The 20042-nt window shown below is 39.7% G+C and overlaps 2 protein-coding genes across 3 annotated transcripts in view; one reads left to right on the top strand and one right to left on the bottom strand.

Annotated features, from left to right (window-relative positions):
• The window catches only part of X11Lbeta, a 127692-nt gene that overhangs the window by 88420 nt on the left and 19230 nt on the right, over positions 1 to 20042 (top strand). The window contains exons 3-8 of the mRNA XM_070997882.1: positions 1705 to 3114; positions 3235 to 3680; positions 4868 to 5062; positions 5797 to 6221; positions 6498 to 7100; positions 7362 to 7902. Of these exons, the coding sequence (XP_070853983.1) occupies positions 1721 to 3114; positions 3235 to 3680; positions 4868 to 5062; positions 5797 to 6221; positions 6498 to 7100; positions 7362 to 7902 (3604 nt within the window). The 5' untranslated portion in view covers positions 1705 to 1720. The remainder of the gene's footprint in view (positions 1 to 1704; positions 3115 to 3234; positions 3681 to 4867; positions 5063 to 5796; positions 6222 to 6497; positions 7101 to 7361; positions 7903 to 20042) is intronic.
• LOC136117272 (nucleolin-like) lies at positions 7963 to 9155 on the bottom strand. 2 transcript variants are annotated; one of them, XM_070997881.1, is made up of 2 exons: positions 8901 to 9155; positions 7963 to 8854 (listed from the first exon to the last, which is right to left on the bottom strand). In XM_070997881.1, exon 2 carries the CDS (start codon positions 8751 to 8753, stop codon positions 8301 to 8303), a length of 453 nt encoding a protein of 150 aa, XP_070853982.1. In that variant the 5' UTR covers positions 8754 to 8854; positions 8901 to 9155; the 3' UTR covers positions 7963 to 8300. The 2 variants fall into 2 exon arrangements, with proteins under 2 accessions (XP_070853982.1, XP_065723645.2); XM_065867573.2 differs by having other exon boundaries at positions 7970 to 8842; positions 8901 to 9150.

Raw genomic sequence — 20042 nt, 5'->3', positions numbered from 1 at the left:
CATCCAAAGGCCCCCTGCCACCAGCTCCTTGCCCTTTTCGCAGCCCGGTTGTGTGTGTGGTATTCCAGAAAACGAAAACATATTTTCCATGCGAGTGCACAAAGCGATGCGAGACGCACAGCAACAGGAGCAACAAGAGAAACAACTCCAACAGGATCCGGCTCACATATCTCGCCTCGGTTATCCCCACTTGTATGTGTGATTGCCACTGAGAGAAATAAGTACTGGCATTTTCTTGGATTATTATAAATAGGTTTGTTTCAATTAAATATTTTTGAGTTTAAGACATCACTGATTTCTATGGTAGATTCCGAAGCCATAGAAAGAAAACTGGCATTTTCAATATATCATATTATCATATGATATGATATCGCATTAACATTGAATTATATCTGGGATAATAAATAAGATCTTATTAAAAAAGAAGAAGAAGAATCAGATTTAAATGAATATATCAAATATTTAATCGCATTACATGGGATCGAATTTAACAAACATTTATCAAGAAGTATATAGTATAAACCTATTTTACGTCGTTTAACCCATTTTCTCCGGGTGTTTTTGTACGCTTCTCTGACTTTTTTCTCGTCTCGCTTCTGGCTCCTGTTGTTGTTAATCCTTTTCGAAATTTTTAGTTTGATTGTTGGAAAATATTTTAGACCCCGGGCACAAACACAAAACATGCACATACATATACACACGCCCTGAACACCGCACGCATTAGCATAACTTGTGGGTGGAGTTTTGGGATGGATTGCGGCCTGGAATGCGAGTGTGGAGTGTTTGGGGTCCCAAAAGGGGATACGTGCTGCAGCTTTAAGCGGTTTAAGAGGGACCTTTTTGGGGCAAGCTAACCGTTAGTTGGTTTAAAGACAGCAAAGATTCCACAAGAGGTCCTTAAATACATTGGACATACATACCTGCTTTTTACTCCCAATTTCCAAGGTAGACTTTAAATGCGGGTCTTAAATCTTAAAAAAACAAAATCAAACGAAAGGAATTAAAATTCTATTCAATTGATTTTTCCAAACTTCAAATGGCTTTCGGTTATTTGCATATCACCTAGGCCAAAAAAAACTAAAGTTAAACAAAACTGTGAATCTCTTTGCAATATTACTTGTTTTTTTCCCCCGACTTTTCCAAAGCTCCACATGCTCTCTAGAGCCGAAAATACCAGCAGTGCGCCTCATTTGCATGCCACATGACAAAAAGCTCATGGTGCGAATGCAAATTGAATCCAATTTAAACGCAGGCGGTCATTTCAATATTTTAAAATTTAAGTTCAACAAAGCGACGGCAATCGCTCAATGACATTGATTGGCTGCTGCTGCACGAGTGTTACGCATTTTGCATTTTTCACTTTCACGGCGGGGGCGGACAATTAAATATTTGCCTGTCTTATGGCAGCCATTTGTTTTGGCCAGGACCAGGGCGAAATGTGCCATTACCATTCCACGAATCCACCCCATGAAACGTGACCCAGACGAGCCGAGAATGGCGACAGAACTCGTTACTGTCACGCCCCGTTGCCGTTTGGACATGACAAAGGTTGACACAGCGCCTGCATTTATTAAAACAACTGCCAGTGGGACGTGAAGCGTGGTATATTGGGTATACAAAGGATCCTGGGGGGGGGGCTGTTCAAGTGGCTTATTAAACGTTGAATCACTCTAATGTTGCCTAACCTACCATTTTCACTTGCAGTTTATTGGCAACAATAATGGTCAGCACAACATTGACAACACTGGCTGCTGGACAAACAACTAGTAGCAGTAATCACCATCACCACCACCATCACCACCAGCAGCATCAGCAGCAGCAGAATCCGCAACAGTTGCAGCAGCAGCAGCAGCAGGATCAGTCGCATCAGCAGCTGCATCAAACGTTGCATCAGCCGTTGCCCTATCAGCGATTGCAGCCACACGCCGCAGCAGCAGCCGCAGCGGTTAGCCAGCAGCGCGGCTTCTACGCACTCAACGGCAGCTTGGAGCTAGACAGCAGCAACAGCAACTCCAACAGCAACAGCAGCAGCAACACCAGCTACCAGCAACAGCAGCAGCAACAGCAACCGCCTTTGATCCTGTCGCAGGCTCTGCTGTCGCCTTCGCCGCCGCTCAACGATCAGATCAGTTTGCTCTTCCCCAAGTGCCGACCCAAGCAGCAGCCGCAGCAGCAGCAGCAACAGCAGCAATCGCAGCAGCAACATCAGCCAGCACAGCAGCAACATGCACATGCACTCCTCGCGGACGTCGTGAATCCCAACAGCAACAGCATCAGGAGCAGCAGCCCAACGGCAGCAATCGTTGCTGGGGAACGGGATCGGGAGCCGCTGGCCAGTGTTAGTCCGCCGCCGCCCAAGGCCACGCCCACCAGCACGCCCAGCTATTACAAGAGCGTGAACATAATTACGCAATCGCCGCCGCCGCACTCAGCCTCGTCGCACTCCTCCGAATCGCTTTCCTCGGTGACGCCGCGCATCTCCACCAATCCCTTCCTGTGCGCACCGCTCACGCCGCCCACACCGCCGCACTACCAGCAGCAACAGCAACAGCAGCAGCCGCAACACCAGCAACAACAGGACACCACGGGCGAGTCAGCTGTGGAGCGGAGCAGGAGCGGAGCGGCTGGCGAGGAGCCCGACTATCCCGCCTCCTTTTACTACCACACGGTGGGCGAAAGTAGGCGTGGCCCCGGTGGCTACGCTGAAATGCCAAGAAAACGCAGCGGCGCCCTGCCCGCCAGCAACAGGCAGCAGCAACAGTTGCACAACGGCAATGGTAGTCAGAATCCTTTCATCAAGGAGAACTACTGGGAGGCACCGCCCACAAGAGCCAGCTTGCTGCTCCATTCGCCCACGGAGTACTCCGAGGAGCAGCAACAGCAACAGCAGCAGCAGCAGCAACAACAGCAGCAGCAACATATGCATGCCTCAGCCAGACGAGCTTACCACCAGCAGCGGGAACAAGTGTATGGAATCAGTCAGCGACAGCAGCAGCAACAGCAACAGCAGCAGCAGCAACAGCAGCAGCAGCAGCAACAGCAACAGCAGCAGCAGCAACAGCAACAACAGCAGCAGCAACAGCAACAGCAACAGCAGCAGCAGCAACAGCAGCAGCAGCAGCAACAGCAACAGCAGCAGCAGCAACAGCAACAACAGCAGCAGCAACAGCAACAGCAACAGCAGCAGCAACAGTCGCACATTTTGCGGGTGGGAAGGAGTCCAGTAAATCGCAGCTTTGCCCAGCAGCAACAGCAGCAGATTGCTGTGGCCAGGAGCAATCCCTGCGCCGATGGGCTGACTCCGCTGGCCAGTCACTATCTTTATGGCAGCAAGTCATCCCTGGATCAGCAGCAAGGCGATTGGGAGCCGCGGGAGCAGCGCAAACTGCGGCTGCGCGAGGAGCGGGAAAGGGAGAGGGAGAGGGAGCGAGAAAGGGAGCGGGATCGAGATCGGGATCGGGAGCACCTGTTGCTGGAGCAGCAGCAGCAGCAGTTGCAGATGCAGGAGGTGCAGGCGGCCAGGGACAACCATCTAAGCCATTTGGCGGGTCAGCAGCAACAGCAACAGCAACAGCAGCGCAAACGGCATGTTTACGGCGAGGAGCGGGAAAGGGAGCGGGACATGGAGCGGGATCACCGCCTGGTCAATGGAAACGCAGATCCCAACGAGAGCTGGCAGCGTAAGTTGAAAATATATATTTAATAATCTAGAATCGAAGAGAAGTACCCCCTTAAAAGCTAGGTTTTAAAACGTTTTCAATCAGACTTTAGTAAGGAAACTTGGACTAACTTCGAACATCTAACGAATTAATGTATACTCAATTAAAAAAAGGATTCGATCCAAAATGTAGACAATAAAAATAATAATGTTCAATTTACTTTATTTAAAAAATATTTTTGGGAGTAGATAATTTTGCTAGTTTAATGGAAAATTGCAACTTACTGAAAATTTTTAAAATTTAGAAAGAATACTTTCTTTAAAAGCTCCATTTTACAATATATTTAATCAGACTTTTTTAATAAAGTTACACTTGCTTTAATTTCAACCAACTGGCTGTGTTTATTTTAAAAAATAGACATCTTATGAATTTATAAAGACAGGAAGTAAGTGAGTCGAAATTCAAGCAAGTGTCATGTGGGATCTTTTAAAATTTGAAGATATTAATATAGGGAAAAGCATAAAATCGTTATGTAAAACCAATAGCATTTATACAATCAATTCAGTCACTTAGCCAAAGCATAACCAGTGTTATATGGCTATAATGGACAAATGAGCCTGGATATACAACTATTTTAGGCATATTATAATGACTCTTAATTTTTTTAAGTGTTAAGTAAAAGCAATAGCATTTACACATTTTAAAGAGGAACTTAGCAGCATCCCTGGTCGGATTGCATTTCTAGAGTACACAAACCCTTTTCCGGTTAACCCCAGTCCCAGCTAAAGTGTTGCCTCTGTCCGAGCAGCAACCTCTGCGGTTGCACGTGCCTGCAGCAATTTGCGGCTAGAAGGACCGACTGCCTCATCGAAAGACTGGACTGAGCATTTCGGGGCTGCCTGCGAAACCAATTTCCGACTGGCTGAATGCCGGACTGATAGACATGGGCCGGGTAATTGAATTGCAAATCATGCGTAATGAAGTGTACTGCAAATATGTATGAAACGGGGCAACAAAACATTGGAGTTTGGGGGAAATCCAGGGGAACAAAGCGTAGGAAGCGCGCCAAAGTGGAATTTAATTGATTGCAATTAATTGGCATGCCAAGTATTGTAAAGGGTCCCCCCAATCCTTGCTGTGCGCAACCCTTGTCATTGCCACCGCCCCTCATCCGAGCTTTGTTTCTATCCCCATCTCACCCCATCCAGATCTGCGCGTTACGACCGAAACTTTGGCGGAGGAGGGCGGCAAGCTGGCGGATAAGGCCCAGCACCAGATGCAGAGCCTCAGTCTGAACCAAGGTCAGAACCCGGAGGTCAATGTCTACAGGGAGCACAAGCTGGACGCCTGGAAGCTCGAGCGCAACTACACGCTGGCCGTGGAGTCGCGCCACGGCATCATTGGTACAGATATTTCCCAACAAAAATAATATTATTACTCTCGAATACCCCCTCCCTAACTCAGAACCAATTGGTATTCATTTTACCAATAGTCTGCCAATAATCCAAGCTGAGTTTTAGAATCACTAAATGAATATATTAATTTTAAATGTTGTTTTCTGCTTAAATCACTATTTCAATTACTCTGAATTTTTATCACTTCCGTCTAATAGTTGAGAAAAATGAAATTTTATCCGCAGATAAAGTGAACTTAAAATTTTTTATGACCTTCACTGCCAATATTACCAAAAGTATAGGATTTCTTTTCAATTTCCCTATTATAATTACCCTTATTTTAAGTCACTAATAGGGAAAAATAAATTGAAACAATCGTTGAAAAGTTATTCTCTTTTAATTTATTCGTTTAATTATTTGGAATATATATTACTTCCGTCAGTCAGTTAAAAAAAATATAGATAATAAATTTAAAGCGCAACGGAAAAAGTGAATTTTAAATTTTTGCTGACCTCCTTTCATCCAAAAGAAATTTTACCAACGAAAATTGCATAAAAAATCTACAAAAAGTTTTGCCAATCAAACACGTTTTATAAAAAAAGCGTAACTTTATTTGGTTCGGCCTTTTTGGCGGCCCTTTTAGGTAGGCAACATGTTTTGTAATATGTGGCGTGGTCCTTTATGCTTTTATTCAGAATCATTCGATCCACTTTAACTCGGATTTTAATCGCTTTTATCCACAGAATACGAGGGCTCGCCGCGGCGCATTGGGTTGTCCAGCAACAATTTGGGGCAAGTGACGACTGCAGCGGCAGCGGTAGCAGCAGCAGCAGCAGCAGCAGGGGCAGCAGCGGACGAAAGCGAACCACCAGCAGCGGTAGAAGTAGCAACACCACCACCACAACAACAACAACAGCAGCAGCAGCAGCAGCAGGTGCCCATGGCCACCGTTCCACCGCTGAGCTCCACGGCCACCTCGCTGCAAAAGACGGCGGCCCGGGCAGCACTGGCCGCCCTTGCCCAGAGCCACCCCCACAACACCCACAACATCCTCAGCTCCCTGCTCCCGAGCTCGGGCAACCCCAACCCACTGAATCCCAGCCAGATCCAGATGCACTCGCCGCAGCAGCCCATGCAGAACTATCCCGTTCGTCCGGGCTTTCCACAGGTGGGTATTAGAAATACGTATTATGATGTTCGATTGAAACAACTATGACCCACCCCTAACTACATATACTTAAATATGTATTGACTGATTACATTGATTGATGTATTGGTTTTAATTATTAAAATATTGTTTGGAGAATTATGAGAAATGGAATGATGTTTATTGGAATAATCCATTTAAAACCTATAACTTATTATTTGGCAATTATTTATTATGATCCCAGCTTAAGGAATTATATTTATTTTATTGACTTGAATTCCTTTTCTTTATTCATAGCGCATCATCTCGCCGCCGAATCGTGAGCCCCGCAGTAGCTCTCCTCCGCTGCAGCAGCAGCAACAGCAACATCAGCAGCAGCAACATCAGCAGCAGCAGCAACAGCAACATCAGCAACAGCAACATCAGCAGCAGCAGCAGCACTTTGCCAGTCTGATGAGCAATCATAGTAACAACTCGAACACCAACAAACAGCCGCTGAGCAGCGACAACAACGCGGAGGACACCAGCAACGATGTGTCCGAGATTGGCACCATATCCGACCTGACCACTCCGGAGGCCGTGGGTCTGGGACTGGCCATTGGAGCCGCTGCCGGCGAGGTTGCTAGCCGGGCGGCCACGCCACCGCAGGCACCACCGGCATTGGCATTGGCACCACCGACAGCAGTGGCGGGCAGCACTGCCAATGGAACCGGAAATGGAAATGGCGCCGCAACTGGAAATGCAACAGCAACGGGTCCGCTGAGCCTGCACACGAAATCGTCGACCTTCGATTACCTCTACGAGTTCTCGGAGACGCGCAAGGTGCTGGAGGAGTTCTTCAAGTGTCCCTCCACCGACGAGCAGCCCATCATGGAAAACGGCAGCGATGTGGACAGCATTGTGAGTACCCAGATGATGATTGTTTTTGGTCAAAGTCATTATTATGAAATATGGAAAAATATGTCAAAATTGAAATTGGATTTCAAAACATCAACAGATGATAGCAAGATTAACAGATGATAACAATAAGCACTTCATAGATTTATAAATTCATTGTTTGCGGAACACTGCATTCTCAAAATGAGATATTTTTAATACAATTTCATTTAAAATCACTTTAGTTGTTTTATAATATATGTTTTTTGTTAACTCATTCTGCAGGATATCCAGTACGAGTTCCACAGCAACTTTGAGCGTGATGAAGAAGATCTGGCTGAGGAGGAGGAGGCCGAGGACGACGAGGAGGTCGACGACGATGCCGACGAGGAGAACGACGAGGCCGAGGATGAGGACGAGCCGTTGGGTCAGGATCGCGACCAGAACTACCGCCAGCAGGCGCCTCCCACCGCCGGCCACGCCTCCGAACGACTCGTTTACGGGGGCGTGGGCTATGGCCAGCAGTCGCAGCCCCAACTGACCGCCCAACCGATGGGCGTGGGCGTTGGCATGGGCGTGGCACGGCGGCACTATAGCGGCAGTCCGCTGATGCGGGACTTCGACTTCTTCCTGGACTCCACCAGTCGGAGCAGCGGCGAGCGGGACGGCGATCAGGATGGGCTCAATCACAACCAGCTGCTGAGCACGGGCAGCGGACATGGCGGAGGCGGGGGCGTGGGAGTGGGCGTGGGTCCGGGCGGAGGACACAACTACCGCTACTCACCGGAGACCACCGACTATGACTCCAACTGCGGCGATCTGGACAGTAAGTTGAGCAACTAAAAGACATTTAGTTTTAAATCTAGCTTTAACAAGAAAGGAAGCTAGCTTCGGCAAGCCGAAGTTTATATACCCTTGTAGGTCGTTCTTGTGGGAGCATTGTATGTACAGAGCTTTCGGATTTTCAGAAAATAAAAACTAAAAACAGAAACTTTAAGATAATGTTACATTTTCATTTCATAAGGTATGTAATTGCTTTATTGTGATGTGTGTTACATTTTCATTTCATTAGGTATGTAATTGCTTTATTGTGATGTGTGTTGATTCAGTTTAAGGACAAAGAACTAATTCAAAAAAACCAAATTTAGAATTGTCCGCATTGTACTGTTTTTTTTTAAGTAAATGGATTAGTTGTGTTGCAAAAAGATAGCCTTTAGGTACAGTTTAAGTTTGAGAGCGATTCACATCATTGGCATGGTCAGCAGAAACCTCGTTTTCGGGGTCCTTGCCGTCTTCATCCACTAGCTTTGCTCGCTTAGCCTGTGGAGCGACCGTATCCTGCATCATATCCAGAGCATGGCGCTTTGGCAAGGAATTTTCCTTAGACTGGTTTTCTTTCTCCTCGTCACTGACCTGCTGATCTGAGTCGGGTTTCTTGGGGGACTCCCCGTCCTCCGAGTCCTTCCCCAGGCCCATCACATGGGTGTTGGAAGGCGGTTCCGCCTTGATCTCCGGCTTGTCATCCTTGCCGGCGGTAGCCGCTGTCTCGGGATCTGCAGTCCCGAGCTCCTCGGATCCGGTGGCCACGGTGATTTGAATCACCGCGTTCATTGATGCGTCGTTTTCCTCATTCGTGTTGAAGAGCGCGTCGTTCTCAAGGTCGGGCATAGAGGCCATATCGTTCACTTGTTTAAAGTTTCTGCTGGCTGAATTTATTTAATACGTCGTCTCGGTGATCTTTGCCGCTGCTGAAAACCACTTAACACCTTGATCAAAGACTCCAAATAGGTTAATTAAGGTTTATTCAAGTTTTTATGCGCTTACTTTCAGTGAAAACCAATTTCCAGATGTGACAAAATTAATTTGGCATTCAATATCTTGACAGGTTTTTGACAGACATTTAGTGTGGTCGCACACCATTGGGGTTTGCCAGAATCAGGGTTGCCAGATTACTCCGAGTCGGTAAGCCCTTAACTTATTCGGTCACACTTATCATATCAGTGTTACGATTCAAAAAAGTAATCCCTTAACTGGCTTCCACTCATCTTCTGCCTGGTTTGACAACTTGATGGATGGTTTTCAGTGGCTCTCCAAGGATTGTTGCTGACCGATAATAGAAATCCGAAAGGAATTCGATTCCAATGTGATCGTCGCAAAGGTGTTTTTGGGGTTGCTGATTAGCAGATCAGCAATTAATTTGGTTTTAATCTAGTTATCCCAACCGTGGGATCGTTGTATGCAGAGAGCTTTTCAATTTTTAGAAAACTAAAAACTAATTACAGATACATACATATATGTTTACTGAAAACAAAATATAACGGTCCTCGTATCAATTTGACATTAATTATCCGACCTAAGTCAGCTATATGATAAGGTCGAGCGATTCCCAAAATATTCCCAGACGTTAATATGTTTTTATATTTTAAAAATATGTTTTTGATCATTCCTATGAAAGTTATAGGATATAGTTGTCCGAGCTACCCCCTTACAAAAAATGAAAGAATTTGTCAAAAAATAAATCTTTCTTTAAGTGATAGGGATCGATAGCAATTGAAGCAAGCTGCTCAAAACTGTCGGTCTTTTAGCTGTACGCCTTGATTTGGCCAAACTACGACTGAAAAACCACTAAAAATTAGTATTTTTGACCAAAATCTGAATCTCAAAAATAAACGACCTACCCCCTTACAAAAAATGAAAAAATGGTTCAAAAAATTAATCTTCCTTAAAGTGATAGGGATCGATAGCAATTGAAGCAAGCTGCTCAAAGCTGTCGGTCTTTTAGGTGTACTCCTTGATTTGGCCAAACTACGACTGAAAAACCACTAAAAAATTAGTATTTTTGACCAAAATCTGAATCCCAAAAAAAAAGAGCTACCCCCTTACAAAAAATGAAAAAATTTGTCAAAAAATAAATCTTTCTTAAAGTGATAGGGATCGATAGCAATTGAAGCACGCTGCTCAAAACTGTCGGTCTTTTAGCTGTACGCCTTGATTTGGCCAAACTACGACTGAAAAACCACTAAAAAATCAGTATTTTTGATCAAAATCTGAATCTCAAAAATAAACGACCTGCCCCCTTACAAAAAATGAAAAAATTTGTCAAAAAATAAATCTTTCTTAAAGTGATAGGGATCGATAGCAATTGAAGCAAGCTGCTCAAAACTGTCGGTCTTTTAGCTGTACGCCTTGATTTGGCCAAACTACGACTGAAAAACCACTAAAAAATTAGTATTTTTGACCAAAATCTGAATCTCAAAAATAAACGACCTACCCCCTTACAAAAAATGAAAAAATGGTTAAAAAAATTAATCTTCCTTAAAGTGATAGGGATCGATAGCAATTGAAGCAAGCTGCTCAAAACTGTCGGTCTTTTAGGTGTACTCCTTGATTTGGCCAAACTACGACTGAAAAACCACTAAAAAATTAGTATTTTTGACCAAAATCTGAATCTCAAAAATAAACGACCTACCCCCTTACAAAAAATGAAAAAATTTGTCAAAAAATAAATCTTTCTTAAAGTGATAGGGATCGATAGCAATTGAAGCAAGCTGCTCAAAACTGTCGGTCTTTTAGCTGTACGCCTTGATTTGGCCAAACTACGACTGAAAAACCACTAAAAATTAGTATTTTTGACCAAAATCTGAATCTCAAAAATAAACGACCTACCCCCTTAAAAAAAATGAAAAAATGGTTCAAAAAATTAATCTTCCTTAAAAAGATAGGGATCGATAGCAATTGAAGCAAGCTGCTCAAAACTGTCGGTCTTTTAGCTGTACGCCTTGATTTGGCCAAACTACGACTGAAAAACCACTAAAAATTAGTATTTTTGACCAAAATCTGAATCTCAAAAATAAACGACCTACCCCCTTACAAAAAATGAAAAAATGGTTCAAAAAATTAATCTTCCTTAAAGTGATAGGGATCGATAGCAATTGAAGCAAGCTGCTCAAAACTGTCGGTCTTTTAGGTGTACTCCTTGATTTGGCCAAACTACGACTGAAAAACCACTAAAAATTAGTATTTTTGACCAAAATCTGAATCTCAAAAATAAACGACCTGCCCCCTTACAAAAAATGAAAAAATTTGTCAAAAAATAAATCTTCCTTAAAGTGATAGGGATCGATAGCAATTGAAGCAAGCTGCTCAAAACTGTCGGTATTTTAGCTGTACGCCTTGATTTGGCCAAACTACGACTGAAAAACCACTAAAAAATTAGTATTGTTGACCAAAATCTGAATCTCAAAAATAAACGACCTACCCCCTTAAAAAAAATGAAAAAATTTGTCAAAAAATAAATCTTTCTTAAAGTGATAGGGATCGATAGCAATTGAAGCAAGCTGCTCAAAACTGTCGGTCTTTTAGCTGTACGCCTTGATTTGGCCAAACTACGACTGAAAAACCACTAAAAAATCAGTATTTTTGATCAAAATCTGAATCTCAAAAATAAACGACCTGCCCCCTTAAAAAAAATGAAAAAATGGTTCAAAAAATTAATCTTCCTTAAAAAGATAGGGATCGATAGCAATTGAAGCACGCTGCTCAAAACTGTCGGTCTTTTAGCTGTACGCCTTGATTTGGCCAAACTACGACTGAAAAACCACTAAAAAATCAGTATTTTTGATCAAAATCTGAATCTCAAAAATAAACGACCTGCCCCCTTACAAAAAATGAAAAAATTTGTCAAAAAATAAATCTTCCTTAAAGTGATAGGGATCGATAGCAATTGAAGCAAGCTGCTCAAAACTGTCGGTCTTTTAGCTGTACGCCTTGATTTGGCCAAACTACGACTGAAAAACCACTAAAAAATCAGTATTTTTGATCAAAATCTGAATCTCAAAAATAAACGACCTGCCCCCTTAAAAAAAATGAAAAAATGGTTCAAAAAATTAATCTTCCTTAAAGTGATAGGGATCGATAGCAATTGAAGCAAGCTGCTCAAAACTGTCGGTCTTTTAGCTGTACGCCTTGATTTGGCCAAACTACGACTGAAAAACCACTAAAAAATCAGTATTTTTGATCAAAATCTGAATCTCAAAAATAAACGACCTGCCCCCTTACAAAAAATGAAAAAATTTGTCAAAAAATAAATCTTTCTTAAAGTGATAGGGATCGATAGCAATTGAAGCAAGCTGCTCAAAACTGTCGGTCTTTTAGCTGTACGCCTTGATTTGGCCAAACTACGACTGAAAAACCACTAAAAAATCAGTATTTTTGATCAAAATCTGAATCTCAAAAATAAACGACCTGCCCCCTTACAAAAAATGAAAAAATTTGTCAAAAAATAAATCTTTCTTAAAGTGATAGGGATCGATAGCAATTGAAGCAAGCTGCTCAAAACTGTCGGTCTTTTAGCTGTACGCCTTGATTTGGCCAAACTACGACTGAAAAACCACTAAAAAATCAGTATTTTTGATCAAAATCTGAATCTCAAAAATAAACGACCTGCCCCCTTACAAAAAATGAAAAAATTTGTCAAAAAATAAATCTTTCTTAAAGTGATAGGGATCGATAGCAATTGAAGCAAGCTGCTCAAAACTGTCGGTCTTTTAGCTGTACGCCTTGATTTGGGCAAACTACGACTGAAAAACCACTAAAAAATTAGTATTTTTGACCAAAATCTGAATCTCAAAAATAAACGACCTACCCCCTTACAAAAAATGAAAAAATTTGTCAAAAAATAAATCTTTCTTAAAGTGATAGGGATCGATAGCAATTGAAGCACGCTGCTCAAAACTGTCGGTCTTTTAGCTGTACGCCTTGATTTGGCCAAACTACGACTGAAAAAACACTAAAAAATCAGTATTTTTGATCAAAATCTGAATCTCAAAAATAAACGACCTGCCCCCTTACAAAAAATGAAAAAATTTGTCAAAAAATAAATCTTTCTTAAAGTGATAGGGATCGATAGCAATTGAAGCAAGCTGCTCAAAACTGTCGGTCTTTTAGCTGTACGCCTTGATTTGGCCAAACTACGACTGAAAAACCACTAAAAAATTAGTATTTTTGACCAAAATCTGAATCTCAAAAATAAACGACCTACCCCCTTACAAAAAATGAAAAAATGGCTAAAAAAATTAATCTTCCTTAAAGTGATAGGGATCGATAGCAATTGAAGCAAGCTGCTCAAAACTGTCGGTCTTTTAGGTGTACTCCTTGATTTGGCCAAACTACGACTGAAAAACCACTAAAAAATTAGTATTTTTGACCAAAATCTGAATCTCAAAAATAAACGACCTACCCCCTTACAAAAAATGAAAAAATTTGTCAAAAAATAAATCTTTCTTAAAGTGATAGTATTTTTGACCAAAATCTGAATCCCAAAAAAAAAGAGCTACCCCCTTACAAAAAATGAAAAAATTTGTCAAAAAATAAATCTTTCTTAAAGTGATAGGGATCGATAGCAATTGAAGCAAGCTGCTCAAAACTGTCGGTCTTTTAGCTGTACGCCTTGATTTGGCCAAACTACGACTGAAAAACCACTAAAAAATTAGTATTTTTGACCAAAATCTGAATCTCAAAAATAAACGACCTACCCCCTTACAAAAAATGAAAAAATTTGTCAAAAAATAAATCTTTCTTAAAGTGATAGGGATCGATAGCAATTGAAGCAAGCTGCTCAAAACTGTCGGTCTTTTAGCTGTACGCCTTGATTTGGCCAAACTACGACTGAAAAACCACTAAAAAATCAGTATTTTTGATCAAAATCTGAATCTCAAAAATAAACGACCTGCCCCCTTAAAAAAAATGAAAAAATGGTTAAAAAAATGAATCTTCCTTAAAAAGATAGGGATCGATAGCAATTGAAGCAAGCTGCTCAAAACTGTCGGTCTTTTAGCTGTACGCCTTGATTTGGCCAAACTACGACTGAAAAACCACTAAAAATTAGTATTTTTGACCAAAATCTGAATCTCAAAAATAAACGACCTACCCCCTTACAAAAAATGAAAAAATGGTTCAAAAAATTAATCTTCCTTAAAGTGATAGGGATCGATAGCAATTGAAGCAAGCTGCTCAAAACTGTCGGTCTTTTAGGTGTACTCCTTGATTTGGCCAAACTACGACTGAAAAACCACTAAAAATTAGTATTTTTGACCAAAATCTGAATCTCAAAAATAAACGACCTGCCCCCTTACAAAAAATGAAAAAATTTGTCAAAAAATAAATCTTCCTTAAAGTGATAGGGATCGATAGCAATTGAAGCAAGCTGCTCAAAACTGTCGGTATTTTAGCTGTACGCCTTGATTTGGCCAAACTACGACTGAAAAACCACTAAAAAATTAGTATTGTTGACCAAAATCTGAATCTCAAAAATAAACGACCTACCCCCTTAAAAAAAATGAAAAAATTTGTCAAAAAATAAATCTTTCTTAAAGTGATAGGGATCGATAGCAATTGAAGCAAGCTGCTCAAAACTGTCGGTCTTTTAGCTGTACGCCTTGATTTGGCCAAACTACGACTGAAAAACCACTAAAAAATCAGTATTTTTGATCAAAATCTGAATCTCAAAAATAAACGACCTGCCCCCTTAAAAAAAATGAAAAAATGGTTCAAAAAATTAATCTTCCTTAAAAAGATAGGGATCGATAGCAATTGAAGCACGCTGCTCAAAACTGTCGGTCTTTTAGCTGTACGCCTTGATTTGGCCAAACTACGACTGAAAAACCACTAAAAAATCAGTATTTTTGATCAAAATCTGAATCTCAAAAATAAACGACCTGCCCCCTTACAAAAAATGAAAAAATTTGTCAAAAAATAAATCTTCCTTAAAGTGATAGGGATCGATAGCAATTGAAGCAAGCTGCTCAAAACTGTCGGTCTTTTAGCTGTACGCCTTGATTTGGCCAAACTACGACTGAAAAACCACTAAAAAATCAGTATTTTTGATCAAAATCTGAATCTCAAAAATAAACGACCTGCCCCCTTAAAAAAAATTAAAAAATGGTTCAAAAAATTAATCTTCCTTAAAGTGATAGGGATCGATAGCAATTGAAGCAAGCTGCTCAAAACTGTCGGTCTTTTAGCTGTACGCCTTGATTTGGCCAAACTACGACTGAAAAACCACTAAAAAATCAGTATTTTTGATCAAAATCTGAATCTCAAAAATAAACGACCTGCCCCCTTACAAAAAATGAAAAAATTTGTCAAAAAATAAATCTTTCTTAAAGTGATAGGGATCGATAGCAATTGAAGCAAGCTGCTCAAAACTGTCGGTCTTTTAGCTGTACGCCTTGATTTGGCCAAACTACGACTGAAAAACCACTAAAAAATCAGTATTTTTGATCAAAATCTGAATCTCAAAAATAAACGACCTGCCCCCTTACAAAAAATGAAAAAATTTGTCAAAAAATAAATCTTTCTTAAAGTGATAGGGATCGATAGCAATTGAAGCAAGCTGCTCAAAACTGTCGGTCTTTTAGCTGTACGCCTTGATTTGGCCAAACTACGACTGAAAAACCACTAAAAAATCAGTATTTTTGATCAAAATCTGAATCTCAAAAATAAACGACCTGCCCCCTTACAAAAAATGAAAAAATTTGTCAAAAAATAAATCTTTCTTAAAGTGATAGGGATCGATAGCAATTGAAGCAAGCTGCTCAAAACTGTCGGTCTTTTAGCTGTACGCCTTGATTTGGCCAAACTACGACTGAAAAACCACTAAAAATTAGTATTTTTGACCAAAATCTGAATCTCAAAAATAAACGACCTACCCCCTTAAAAAAAATGAAAAAATGGTTCAAAAAATTAATCTTCCATAAAAAGATAGGGATCGATAGCAATTGAAGCACGCTGCTCAAAACTGTCGGTCTTTTAGCTGTACGCCTTGATTTGGCCAAACTACGACTGAAAAACCACTAAAAAATCAGTATTTTTGATCAAAATCTGAATCTCAAAAATAAACGACCTGCCCCCTTACAAAAAATGAAAAAATTTGTCAAAAAATAAATCTTCCTTAAAGTGATAGGGATCGATAGCAATTGAAGCAAGCTGCTCAAAACTGTCGGTCTTTTAGCTGTACGCCTTGATTTGGCCAAACTACGACTGAAAAACCACTAAAAAATCAGTATTTTTGATCAAAATCTGAATCTCAAAAATAAACGACCTGCCCCCTTACAAAAAATGAAAAGATTTGTCAAAAAATAAATCTTTCTTAAAGTGATAGGGATCGATAGCAATTGAAGCAAGCTGATCAAAACTGTCGGTCTTTTAGCTGTACGCCTTGATTTGGGCAAACTACGACTGAAAAACCACTAAAAAATGAGTATTTTTGACCAAAATCTGAATCTCAAAAATAAACGACGAAAAAATGAAAAAATTTGTCAAAAAATAAATCTTTCTTAAAGTGATAGGGATCGATAGCAATTGAAGCAAGCTGCTCAAAACTGTCGGTCTTTTAGCTGTACGCCTTGATTTGGGCAAACTACGACTGAAAAACCACTAAAAAATTAGTATTTTTGACCAAAATCTGAATCTCAAAAATAAACGACCTACCCCCTTACAAAAAATGAAAAAATTTGTCAAAAAATAAATCTTTCTTAAAGTGATAGGGATCGATAGCAATTGAAGCACGCTGCTCAAAACTGTCGGTCTTTTAGCTGTACGCCTTGATTTGGCCAAACTACGACTGAAAAACCACTAAAAAATCAGTATTTTTGATCAAAATCTGAATCTCAAAAATAAACGACCTGCCCCCTTACAAAAAATGAAAAAATTTGTCAAAAAATAAATCTTTCTTAAAGTGATAGGGATCGATAGCAATTGAAGCAAGCTGCTCAAAACTGTCGGTCTTTTAGCTGTACGCCTTGATTTGGCCAAACTACGACTGAAAAACCACTAAAAAATTAGTATTTTTGACCAAAATCTGAATCTCAAAAATAAACGACCTACCCCCTTACAAAAAATGAAAAAATGGCTAAAAAAATTAATCTTCCTTAAAGTGATAGGGATCGATAGCAATTGAAGCAAGCTGCTCAAAACTGTCGGTCTTTTAGGTGTACTCCTTGATTTGGCCAAACTACGACTGAAAAACCACTAAAAAATTAGTATTTTTGACCAAAATCTGAATCTCAAAAATAAACGACCTACCCCCTTACAAAAAATGAAAAAATTTGTCAAAAAATAAATCTTTCTTAAAGTGATAGTATTTTTGACCAAAATCTGAATCCCAAAAAAAAAAGAGCTACCCCCTTACAAAAAATGAAAAAATTTGTCAAAAAATAAATCTTTCTTAAAGTGATAGGGATCGATAGCAATTGAAGCAAGCTGCTCAAAACTGTCGGTCTTTTAGCTGTACGCCTTGATTTGGCCAAACTACGACTGAAAAACCACTAAAAAATTAGTATTTTTGACCAAAATCTGAATCTCAAAAATAAACGACCTACCCCCTTACAAAAAATGAAAAAATTTGTCAAAAAATAAATCTTTCTTAAAGTGATAGGGATCGATAGCAATTGAAGCAAGCTGCTCAAAACTGTCGGTCTTTTAGCTGTACGCCTTGATTTGGCCAAACTACGACTGAAAAACCACTAAAAAATTAGTATTTTTGACCAAAATCTGAATCTCAAAAATAAACGACCTACCCCCTTACAAAAAATGAAAAAATGGCTAAAAAAATTAATCTTCCTTAAAGTGATAGGGATCGATAGCAATTGAAGCAAGCTGCTCAAAACTGTCGGTCTTTTAGGTGTACTCCTTGATTTGGCCAAACTACGACTGAAAAACCACTAAAAAATTAGTATTTTTGACCAAAATCTGAATCTCAAAAATAAACGACCTACCCCCTTACAAAAAATGAAAAAATTTGTCAAAAAATAAATCTTTCTTAAAGTGATAGTATTTTTGACCAAAATCTGAATCCCAAAAAAAAAAGAGCTACCCCCTTACAAAAAATGAAAAAATTTGTCAAAAAATAAATCTTTCTTAAAGTGATAGGGATCGATAGCAATTGAAGCAAGCTGCTCAAAACTGTCGGTCTTTTAGCTGTACGCCTTGATTTGGCCAAACTACGACTGAAAAACCACTAAAAATTAGTATTTTTGACCAAAATCTGAATCTCAAAAATAAACGACCTACCCCCTTACAAAAAATGAAAAAATGGTTCAAAAAATTAATCTTCCTTAAAGTGATAGGGATCGATAGCAATTGAAGCAAGCTGCTCAAAACTGTCGGTCTTTTAGGTGTACTCCTTGATTTGGCCAAACTACGACTGAAAAACCACTAAAAATTAGTATTTTTGACCAAAATCTGAATCTCAAAAATAAACGACCTGCCCCCTTACAAAAAATGAAAAAATTTGTCAAAAAATAAATCTTCCTTAAAGTGATAGGGATCGATAGCAATTGAAGCAAGCTGCTCAAAACTGTCGGTATTTTAGCTGTACGCCTTGATTTGGCCAAACTACGACTGAAAAACCACTAAAAAATTAGTATTGTTGACCAAAATCTGAATCTCAAAAATAAACGACCTACCCCCTTAAAAAAAATGAAAAAATTTGTCAAAAAATAAATCTTTCTTAAAGTGATAGGGATCGATAGCAATTGAAGCAAGCTGCTCAAAACTGTCGGTCTTTTAGCTGTACGCCTTGATTTGGCCAAACTACGACTGAAAAACCACTAAAAAATCAGTATTTTTGATCAAAATCTGAATCTCAAAAATAAACGACCTGCCCCCTTACAAAAAATGAAAAAATTTGTCAAAAAATAAATCTTCCTTAAAGTGATAGGGATCGATAGCAATTGAAGCAAGCTGCTCAAAACTGTCGGTCTTTTAGCTGTACGCCTTGATTTGGCCAAACTACGACTGAAAAACCACTAAAAAATCAGTATTTTTGATCAAAATCTGAATCTAAAAATGAAAAAATGGTTCAAAAAATTAAACTTCCTTAAAGTGATAGGGATCGATAGCAATTGAAGCAAGCTGCTCAAAACTGTCGGTCTTTTAGCTGTACGCCTTGATTTGGCCAAACTACGACTGAAAAACCACTAAAAAATTAGTATTTTTGACCAAAATCTGAATCCCAAAAAAAAAAGAGCTACCCCCTTACAAAAAATGAAAAAATTTGTCAAAAAATAAATCTTTCTTAAAGTGATAGGGATCGATAGCAATTGAAGCACGCTGCTCAAAACTGTCGGTCTTTTAGCTGTACGCCTTGATTTGGCCAAACTACGACTGAAAAACCACTAAAAAATCAGTATTTTTGATCAAAATCTGAATCTCAAAAATAAACGACCTGCCCCCTTACAAAAAATGAAAAAATTTGTCAAAAAATAAATCTTTCTTAAAGTGATAGGGATCGATAGCAATTGAAGCAAGCTGCTCAAAACTGTCGGTCTTTTAGCTGTACGCCTTGATTTGGCCAAACTACGACTGAAAAACCACTAAAAAATTAGTATTTTTGACCAAAATCTGAATCTCAAAAATAAACGACCTACCCCCTTACAAAAAATGAAAAAATGGTTAAAAAAATTAATCTTCCTTAAAGTGATAGGGATCGATAGCAATTGAAGCAAGCTGCTCAAAACTGTCGGTCTTTTAGGTGTACTCCTTGATTTGGCCAAACTACGACTGAAAAACCACTAAAAAATTAGTATTTTTGACCAAAATCTGAATCTCAAAAATAAACGACCTACCCCCTTACAAAAAATGAAAAAATTTGTCAAAAAATAAATCTTTCTTAAAGTGATAGGGATCGATAGCAATTGAAGCAAGCTGCTCAAAACTGTCGGTCTTTTAGCTGTACGCCTTGATTTGGCCAAACTACGACTGAAAAACCACTAAAAAATCAGTATTTTTGATCAAAATCTGAATCTCAAAAATAAACGACCTGCCCCCTTAAAAAAAATGAAAAAATGGTTAAAAAAATGAATCTTCCTTAAAAAGATAGGGATCGATAGCAATTGAAGCAAGCTGCTCAAAACTGTCGGTCTTTTAGGTGTACTCCTTGATTTGGCCAAACTACGACTGAAAAAC

Source organism: Drosophila suzukii, chromosome X (genome assembly GCF_043229965.1).
Source record: "Drosophila suzukii chromosome X, CBGP_Dsuzu_IsoJpt1.0, whole genome shotgun sequence".
Classification (NCBI taxonomy): domain Eukaryota; kingdom Metazoa; phylum Arthropoda; class Insecta; order Diptera; family Drosophilidae; genus Drosophila; species Drosophila suzukii.
Note: the sequence above shows the minus strand (reverse complement) of the source record. Positions and strands in the feature narration are given on the sequence as shown.

Coding starts and splice junctions, on each gene's coding strand:
- LOC136117272 (XM_070997881.1), bottom strand. CDS start 8,753: ATGGCCTCTATGCCCGACCTTGAGAACGACGCGCTCTTCAACACGAAT.